This window comes from Pteropus vampyrus, unplaced genomic scaffold, assembly GCF_000151845.1.
Source record: "Pteropus vampyrus isolate Shadow unplaced genomic scaffold, Pvam_2.0 Scaffold116, whole genome shotgun sequence".
In the NCBI taxonomy this organism is placed as follows: Eukaryota; Metazoa; Chordata; class Mammalia; order Chiroptera; family Pteropodidae; genus Pteropus; species Pteropus vampyrus.
Genome location: NW_011888897.1, coordinates 2,920,609 through 2,930,423, shown reverse-complemented (window position 1 = coordinate 2,930,423; position 9,815 = coordinate 2,920,609). Strand labels below are relative to the sequence as shown.

General features: G+C 46.6%; 1 protein-coding gene across 1 annotated transcript in view; it reads right to left on the bottom strand.

The window, feature by feature from the left end:
• Positions 1-1,687: 1,687 nt before the first annotated feature.
• Positions 1,688-9,815, bottom strand: part of ANO2 (anoctamin 2) — a 307,510-nt gene continuing 299,382 nt past the window's right edge. Inside the window, exons 24-25 of the mRNA XM_011365894.2 lie at positions 4,671-4,776; positions 1,688-2,658 (exon numbers count right to left, since the gene is read on the bottom strand). Coding sequence (XP_011364196.1) covers positions 2,386-2,658; positions 4,671-4,776 — 379 coding nt within the window. The 3' untranslated portion in view covers positions 1,688-2,385. The remainder of the gene's footprint in view (positions 2,659-4,670; positions 4,777-9,815) is intronic.

Here is a 9,815-nt window from a genome sequence, read left to right as displayed (position 1 = left end):
TAAAACAGAGCCCCTGCCCCCACACTAATTCCCTTTACCTCACTCTTTTTGTTCCCATAGCACTTATCATCTTCTAACTAACATACAATACGGTTTACTTTCATCGTTTACTATTTGTCTTTCTGACTCAGCCACAAGACCATCAACCCCCAGCGGGCCGGAATCCTTGTTGTGGTGAGTGATGCAGCCCAAGTGCCTACTACAGAGCCTGACACACAGTAGGTGTTCCGTACGTACTTTTGAGTGGACGGATAAAAGGAATGATGAGACATAGGAAGTGAAAAAAAGATACCGCAGAATTTACTGCAGAACTGTAATTAAAAATAAATGGGCACGAGAGTCTGGAAGAAAACACAGCAATTGTCGACGCTGATTATAGATTTGGGGATTGTGGGTGATTTTACTTTCTTTTTCATTGTTTTTCAGATTGTCTGACTCTTTCTTGGTGTGCAAATTTCACCTCTACAGTCATATAAAAATGTTGAATGTAGAAAAGAAGGAAAAGAGGTGGGGTCTTGAACCAGCACGAGCAGCCAATGGGCTTGGGTGCGAATCAGTCACAGCAACGTGGGTGCCCTGGTGGTGGCGGCACCCTGACCGTGGACCGTCACTGGTTCCTGGAAATACCCCACCCACACTGGTAGGAGTTGCTGGGGATGTCCTCCTTTTTACAGGCCTGGAATTTTCATGTCATTAATGCCCCTTGAGGTGAAATTTTCTTCCTATTGGCCACTTCACTTTCCCCAAATCAGCTGAAACCTGTTGTAAGATGATGTAATGTTTTTATACTACTGTAGTTTGAATCTAGGCTCAAATGGCAAGTTTGAACATTCAGGTGTGATGTAACTAAAATTTATTAGAGGATTACTTGTGCATGAGTGGCCTGGGACATGACTGCCTGCTGCTCTTACTAAGAGCTGCATCGATGCTCTGGTATCCCCTTAAAAGAAGGAACGACATTCCAGAGCAAGGGTTGGTGGCGGTGCAATCATGCATGGGCCCGGGAGGAAACAAGAAGCCACGGGGAGCAACGATGACCAGCCAAAGTATCCACAGGCCCTCGCATCACCGGATGTGCTGAAATATCAGAATCGCAACTCTCATTTCTCCTCAGGAGCATGGGCCTTCTTGCAGCTTCCTTTTAAGCACTGAGTTAGACTCCAGTCATACTGACCTGCAAGAAACTGGGGCCAGGTCCATAGGAAGAGGCTGCAGCTGGTTTCTGGGAAGCAGGTGTGGTTGAGGTGTGTGAAAGGCAATGATGAGTGATGTTTGGCTCTTGCTTCCAACTATATTTGAACATCTTCTAACCGCAGAGCTATGGAAGGTTACTACCTATTGATGATATTAGCATAGCGAGGGGTAAGCTCTCAACCATCTTGAGTTTAAACTGAATTTGTATGTAAAATGGTAAATCCCTCACCTCCTGTGTCCTAACGATTCCTGTTTCTCCAGAGCACTTATTACTATCGAAAATACTACACATTTATAAGGCTATTGTCTGTCTCTCCCCAGAACTTAAGCTCCAAGAGGCGGGGATTTTGTCTCATGTATCTCTAGTCTGAGGACAATGCCTGGCACAAAATAGATACTCAACAAATATTGGGTTGGGAGTGTGTGGAAAAGAGAGAGAGAGAGAGAGACAGACAGACAGACAGAGACAGAGAGAACCAAAGACAAGGAGAAGTACTTTTATAAAGAATGTTTCCATTTATTTTATTATTTTAAATCTTAACCTGCATAACATGATGGTTAATTGCATTTAGCTTAAAGCATCTCCATGACATGAACTGAAGACAAGCCCAGGTTTGAACCTTTGCTGCTCTCCATCAGGTCCAGTGGCCACAGCAATCAGCCCTGGAACATAATTTGCATCCACTGAGGCTATGACAGCCCCAGCTGCAAGTAACTCAGAGGGTTTCCTCAGGGTGATGAAGGAAAGGGGGTCGGTGACCACTTATGATGGGCGTTAGAACAGAGCTCTGACTGTGCTTCCGTGATAGCTTGTGGGCTGCCTGAAATGAGGGGGTACCTGAGAGAACATAGGGAAGGCTCATGGTGCCTGGGAATTTTGGGGTACAGAGACTCAATTCTTTCACTGATAAACTCAAAACAGGGTGCCAATCCCCCCAAAGGATACAACTCAATAGAGGACCTAAAAGAAACTTAAGCTTGAAGTTTCTGAGAAGCAGCATCATTTCTCTTCCTTCCTACACACATTCTCTCACTTGCTCTAATTTCTCCCTCTCTTCACACTCACACCCTTTACAAGACCCCGTAGGCCAGATCCGGGCGGAGGACGGACGCCACACCATGTGGACGCACAGACATGCTCGTGCGTGGTCCCTCCACGGCAGCGCCCTCTCGGTGGTGGGGCTGACTCGCTCACACGTTGGTGTGCTGAGACCCCGAGGACGCGATGCTGCCCAGCTGGCTTCGGCCCGAGGGTGCCGAGCTGGCCGCCCGGCTCCTCCTGCTCTGATGCCCCGCTCCCTGGCTCCTGAGGTCCAGCTCATCCATCAGCTTGAGCTTCTCGTGCTCCTCTTTCAGGAAGAAGTCCACCAACAAGCTCTTTTCTTTCTTGATCTGGTCGCTGATGTCCGTGGGGATATCTGGGATCATCCAGTCTACGAGGACGCTCAGGAACATCACCAGGTTCTGCCGAAAGAGAGGGAGAGAGTTGAGAGGAGAGGCCTGGCTGGGAACGCTGGTGTGCCACCGTCCAGCTCTGGCCTTCACTGTGACCGTGGTGGCAGTGGGGCTGGTGGCAGGGTGCAGCGGTGAAGAGCACAGACCCGGGAGCAGATGCCTCTGTGTGTATTCTGGCTCTGCTGCTTACTGGCGGGGAATCTTAGCCAACATGCATAACTGCCTTCGGGGTCTTCATGTCCCAGGTAGAGAGTAGAATAGTACTAGTTCCTATGTCTTAGAGTTGTGTGAGGATTGAATGAATCAATACCTCAGACATAGAGGGTCTCCATAATGTTAGCCATTGTGTCTTCCCCTCCTCCAGCCCATCTCGTGTGCCCTGTTCTGGCTTCTTGGCCTCAAAGCCTCCGGGCCCCCTGTTCCAGAGCTTCCTGGGAAGTGGCCACAAGGCCCAACGGCCTCTCTAGGGCTTTCACTGAGCCAGCTGTGTCTCTCTTCCTTGCACCCGACCCTCTGTCCTCCATGTCAGAGATGGGCCTCTGATGTCCACAATGAGTTCTGGCCTCAGCCAGCCTGACTCGTCACTCACATTTACTACATCTTGCTCTCTGTTCCACTCTGGTCACCCTGGCCTGTCTGGGTCCCTTGCCTCCAGCTCTCCTTTACCAGTTCTAACTTTCCATTACACTTGTGATTGGCTTCCTTCTGTCTGCAGAGCCACATCTCCTCCCTCGTAAATATAGGTAGGATAAAACGACGTTTCCCTGGGAGCATTTTGTTAAAGTGGGTGAATACGTTATAACAGCGCCAGCATGGAAGGCCCAGTGAATGTTCATTCACTGCTTTGATGATCTGGTTCCCATTCTCAAGCCACCTGAGCCTATACCCTCCCAATAACTCCTCCAACTGTGGTATTCTTCTCTGCCTGACAATTATATGGTCATGTGTCTTCTCCCCTCTGAAACACAGAACAGTGATGGAACCCAGATTGAGATGACAGAGCACTGCTGTGTCTTCCATGCTCTAAACCCATGCACAGCTCGACCTTGAACCCTGCATGCTCCTAGGAGCCCAGCAGAACCAACTGCTGCTTGCAAAGGCTCCTGGCTGCCTTAGGTAATCTAGAGCTGCTTCAAGTTATACACTCTTCTTTTAAACCAGCTCTCTACAGTGTGAATGTTACAGGTGACATACGGTAAAGCGAGGAGGCTGCTGCTGGAGGGGCAGCAGGGGGCTGTCCGAGCAAATTTTCAAATATATCGCCCCATCTCTCCAGAAGAAGAATGGCTGTCTTCTTTAGCTGAAAGACTAGCCGGTGGGCTTCTCCACTTCCTGGGCTGGGGTTGGGGGCAGGATATTTTAGAGCCCTCTAGAGATCGGCCTTCAGGGAGTACAAAAGCCTGAGTGAGTCTACGAGAACAGGATCTGGGCTTGTGCTCCAGCGCTGCTCGAAGACGGGCAGGACCCCGAGTGGGAACTGGGGCCTCGTGCTCGGAGAATCTCGGAGATGCAATTGGAGCTGCCGCTATTGTCCGTGATAGGAATCACTGGGCTCAAGTTTGCTATTCATTCAGAGATGGCAGGATGGCTCTGGGCCCTTCCCACCAGATGTCTCAGGGGCTAAAAACACCACCAACAAAAGAGGGAGCCAGCCGAGAGGGCTGGGAGAAAGGTTCCGGTGGGGCTGCTCGTCCGCATTAGAGCCGAGACTCTGGTTTCCACCACTCTTCCCACTTCCCTTTGTTGTCTGAAGTTTAAATGGGATGCTGTCTCCGCTCTGCGACTTACTCTACCTCTGCCTTGTAATCTTACTCCGTGTTTTAGTCTTTCTGCAAATCCATCAAATAATGGAAGCCCTCTGGAGAGTGCTTCCCGCCTCACCCAGGGAAGGGGGCACTCGCTCTGCATGCCACACGCCAAGGCCCCTCGAGTCACACAGTGCCATGAAAACCTGGAGACATGGCTGTCTTTACTCTTGCAGCTTGGGTTCCAATTGGCTATTCTTTATCCGAAAAACTCACCTGGAAGATTATGACAAAAGCCAGACGGGCAGACAGAACAGACCAGTACTGTTTGGAAAACTCATATGGGTTTGGGGCCCACGGCGGCTCTCGGTAATCCTTAAACCTGCCCGAAGAGGAATGTGGTATTAAGATTGAGAAAAGATGGAGGGAAGAGGGGTACTTCGCTGAGGGAAACCTCTGAGGTCAAAGCATCGGGCAAGCCCTTGACTTTCAGACTTGGGAAACAGGGGGCAAAGAAGAGAAATCCATGGCCCGACCAATAAGTGTCCATGGAATAAAAGGACCAAAGTCCAAAAAAGCCAATGTCAGACTAGAAATGTCTTTTTCCTACTCTCTCTCTCCGATATTCTCAAAGCTTCCTCTGGTGTCTAGATTCTCCTTCCAGAGGAGCCTCAAGAATCATGAGAGGATCCCAGGGCAGTGAGTCCATCTTGACTCCCGCTCACTTACAGGCCTTAGAGGGGAGAAGAGACCCACAGACTCTCATACAGTTCTCTGCAGCCTGTGGGCTCAATGAAGATATAGGTGCCAGCGACAATCCTGGGCTTCATCCCTAGGCATTTGCTTTGGGACTATGGCCATGAGAGGGGGGCTGGCCTTGCTTGTACCCAGAGAAAAGCTGATTGTGACCAAGTTAAAGGCTGAGTGAATGAGGTGGGGAGGGCTGGTGGTAATAGTCACGGTTGATCAGTATCATCCTCTTTTACAAACCATCTCTATAATTTGGCTGTGCTGCTTAAGAAACAAAATGTCAGTGTGTGACGAGAGCTCATGCCTCCTTCTCAGATCCACGGAGAGGTCAGGGTTTATCCTCCCCATTGCCTTTTCACCCCCATCCTATCTTGCAATGACTCCTATGAAAAATGGCTCATTTTCTCAGACTCACTTTTTGCTAAGACTGGAAAAATTCCAAAAGCTGGTACCAGAAGAATTATGACTCTTCATGAAACTGTTTCCTCCATGGAATTCAACAAAGCTTTGATGCTCAGTAAAAGCAAAGCAGGCCCTGGGCTGAAGGGAGAGGTGGGGTGGCATCAGGCCACCATGTGGGGCACACAGCTACCAAGGAGGGCAAGGTGGGGAGACTCTGTCTGAGAAGGAGCCAGGAAGGGAAATGAACATACGCTAACAGGCAGTATATTTCAATTTATGAGCAAGGAAGTTTTCTGGAAGTTTTCTCATTTAATCTTCACAACAGTATCCTCAGGCAGGCACTGATATACCCGTATAATACAAGAGGAAACTGAGGCTCAGAGAAGTTTAAGTACTTGGCCAAGATCTCATGGTCAGCGAGTGGTGGAGTCAAGATGAGAATCGAAGTCTGGCTGAATTCAAGCTTCTCTCCTGTCATCACAGAGCACCTTATCACCAGCGGTGGTGTGGGGTGGGGAAGTCAGAAGTGGGTGCTCTCTGTAGCTTCCCCAGCCCTAACAGCACCAACTGCTCTGAAGGATTCATGTCGAAGCATGGTGGCTCCCAATTGCCCAAGGAGAGATGAGGGAAGAAGGTGGGGGGAAAAAGCCTAAAAAAGAGATGCACATGAAAAGATAGAAAAAGACCTAGAGATAGAGTCAGCCACAGAAAGAGACAAACTGAGAGGGGGGACACTAAGCATTCGACTAGGGCTGGGCAAGAGGCCAGGAGTTGCCCCCTCCCACCCAACTCCCCCTCTTCCAACAGCTGATCACAGCTGTTGCAGGCTTGGTTTGACATTCGGATGAAAAGCAAAGCTAACTGCAGCACGGCAAAACACCACGGCATTCATCACATCCATCCGTGGCTGAGGACAGAAACACGGCCAGCTTCAATTACGCTTGCTAATGGGAGAGAGGCAGAGCGTGGCTAAAGGAATAAGGACATCCCGAAGTGGGAAAAAACTCAGGCTAACCTCACCCGCTTGCTGCCCCGCAAAAGACCCCATGGCAGAAGGGAATTGACCTTACTCTTCTCAAGACCTCCAAGGAGGGGTGCTACACACATGCTCACTCCTTTGCACAGGGAAACCGTTCCCTGGGTCCAGCCCCATCCCTTTTGCTGTAATCAGTCTGTTTCTCTTGTTCTCTAGCTCCATCTATGAAGGAACAGATGTTCGCTGACCTCAGTATGAGAGCCATTGCTCACCCTGCTTTTTTGCAGTCTGAAAAGAATCCATAAATAATCGAATTCTGGTGTCCCACCTCTACCACTAACTCACAGAGCTTTTAGAAATGTCACTTTGCCTTCCCTGAGTGTCCAAAACATGTTTTGAATCTAATAGGCACATTTATCTAATCAAGTATCTGGGAAAGATGAACACAGATATGTCCAGAAAACTCTACTTGAAAATACCCCTATGTCGATGGGCTAAGGGTACTCTGTTAGGAACTATAGGGCAAGTTATTCACTGAAAAGAACGATACGCTATTTAATAAATTGTGCATCTGTTCGCATTTCTCCTTCCAAAGATAAGTTTTTAAAACCTGTGACCTACAGTAGTAAGAAATACATTTTAAATTGATGTGCACATAAATATATGTCACTGAAACAAAAATTACACAAAACATATTTACCCTTGCTGTGTGCAATGCACTGGTATCTTTCTATTCTATCCTATTCTATCCTATCCGATCTGATCCTATCATCTTACCCTATCCTATCCTATTTTGTCCTATTCTATTCTTTAAAATGCTGATCATGACCCATTAAATGGATAACCTACTAATGAACCATGACTCATAGTTAGAAAAACGTTGATTCCAGTAAGCCTCTGCCAGCAGGTAAATGATTGGTTGTTTACATTCCAATATAAATTCAGATTTCATAATATAAAATAAGATTTCGTCATTCTCAGATATGGTGCCCGCCTGCCTCTGCATGCTGTGTTGGGGGAGGGCTCGACAGGGGAACAGTGGCTTCTGCCAGGCTTCTCTCTGGCAGAAAACTGACCCTCCAGCCTTCACCCTGAAGCCAGACAGTTTAGTTCCTCCCCACTCATCCTTGGCAGCTTTTGATCTGCTGCTCCAGAGCTGGAGCTCAGAGCAAATTCATAAAGAAAAGGATCTCAAAGAAAAAAAAAACACAGTGATGGAAATCATTAACAAAACGAAAAGACAACCTACTGAATGGGAGAAGATATTCACAAATGATATCTCTGAAAAGGAATTATTATCTAAAATATATAAGGAACCTATACAGCTTAACGCAAAAAAAAAAAAAAAATTTTTTTTGACCAAGAAATGGGCAGAGGACCTGAATACATGTTTCTCCAAAGAGGACATACAGATGCCCAACAGACACATAAATAGTTGTTCAACATTATTAATCATCATGGAAATGCAAATCAAAAAACACAATGAGGTATCACCTCAGAATGGCTATCATCAAAAAAAAAAAAAAATCAATGAATAACAAGTGCTGGTGAAGATGTGGAGAAAAGAGAACTCTTGCACACTATTTGAGAGATTGTAAATTGATGTAGCCACTATGGAAAAGAGTATGGAGATTCCTCAAAAAATTAACATAGAGCTGCCATACGATCCAGCAATACCATGTATGGGTATTTGTCTAAAGAAAACAAAAACACTGATTCCAAAAGACATACGCACTCCTTGTTCATTGCAGCATTGTTTACAATGGCCAAGATATAGAAGCAACATAGGTGACCATCGATAGGTGAATGGATAAAAAAGATGTGGTACATATATACAATGGACTACTACTCAATAATAAGAAAAATGGAATTGTGTCACTTGCAGAAAAACCATTTTTCATCCTAAGAAGTCAAGCTTATCAAGTGTTTTCACTGAGTAACTAGAAGATACTAATGAAACAGAGATCATTAACTTTAAGACTCGAAATGTCCACAAAAGACAAAGTGGTTAACAGACTTAATTGTGTCCCCTATGGTGACAGTTGTCTGTTTCGTCTGTTTTGCTTCTGAGTCCAAGGAAAAACATTGGCAAAAACATAGGCTTTGTAGTCAGGTGTCTAGATGCCGCCCCCGCCACTTCAGTTCTATGCCCTCTGCAAGTGGCCTAACGTGCTGATGGTCAGGACCAAAGTCTATAACGTGGGACTCAACTTCCATCTCACAGAGCTATAATGAAGACGAAATGTCAGTGAAGGCACTCAGCACACCATCCCATCTATCAGATATAGACCCACTAAACAGTAACTATTCTTTCTCCTTCGACTGAAGGTAACTTATGAAATACACCCTCTTCTGTTAAAAGAGAACAGAGCACATATACCCTTGCTCCCAGTTTCTCCTGGCTTCCCAGGAAGATTTCTGAGTACTCCAGCACAGACACACCAAGTTTCCCATGATGCTGATATGAATACAAAAGAGTAGGCCAGTGCCACGACTGCTCTGGGCTTCTCTCAGGATCTGTGTCCAGGTAAAAGCAGGCAAGCCTCAGGCCGGTGGGAAGTAACTTCTGTTCTATTCCCATCAACTCGAATGCTTTCCAAAACCAGACCCTTTCCCCTGGTTGAGGGAGCTTGGTTCTCCCACAGCCTCACTGGGCAGCGAAGCACTGGTGACCCGTCAGATCTGGTCACTTCCTACATCTACTGTCTAGGATTTAAGCTCGGGGATACAATTTTAGGAACTGTTCTTAGATCTCACCCTCATCCATCCAGTCCTTCTTTATTTTCTTTTAGCCTTAACACTAATTTTGAGACTTCCCTTTAGTCTTTTAATATGGAGAGTCTTTCAATAATGAAACAACTGAAGTGTCTACAAAGCAAGTGTGCACATGGAGTGGCTATGTCATTTACTAACTGTAAGACCCTGAGGAAGTTATTTCACTTCTCTGGACCTCAACATTCTCATCCATAAAGTGGAGCTAACGAAATGTGCATCTTGGTGCTGAGCGCATAGACGGTGCACACTCCAGCTCTCTCACTCCGACCATGAATAAGTAAGCACATACGTGTGTGTGTGTGTGTGTGTGTGTGTGTGTGTGTGTGTGTGTGTACACTGAACAGTAAAGGAAGACACAGTGAAAAGCAAATAAGACAACACGTGAATGTGATTTCTGGAGAATTCCACAGAAAATAGACAAAATGGTTTCTTCTGGAAGAGAGTGACTGGGGTGGGGGCTGAGAAGAGATTCTTTTCCTTTTACAGACATCTAAATATGTATTTTCAATATATTTATA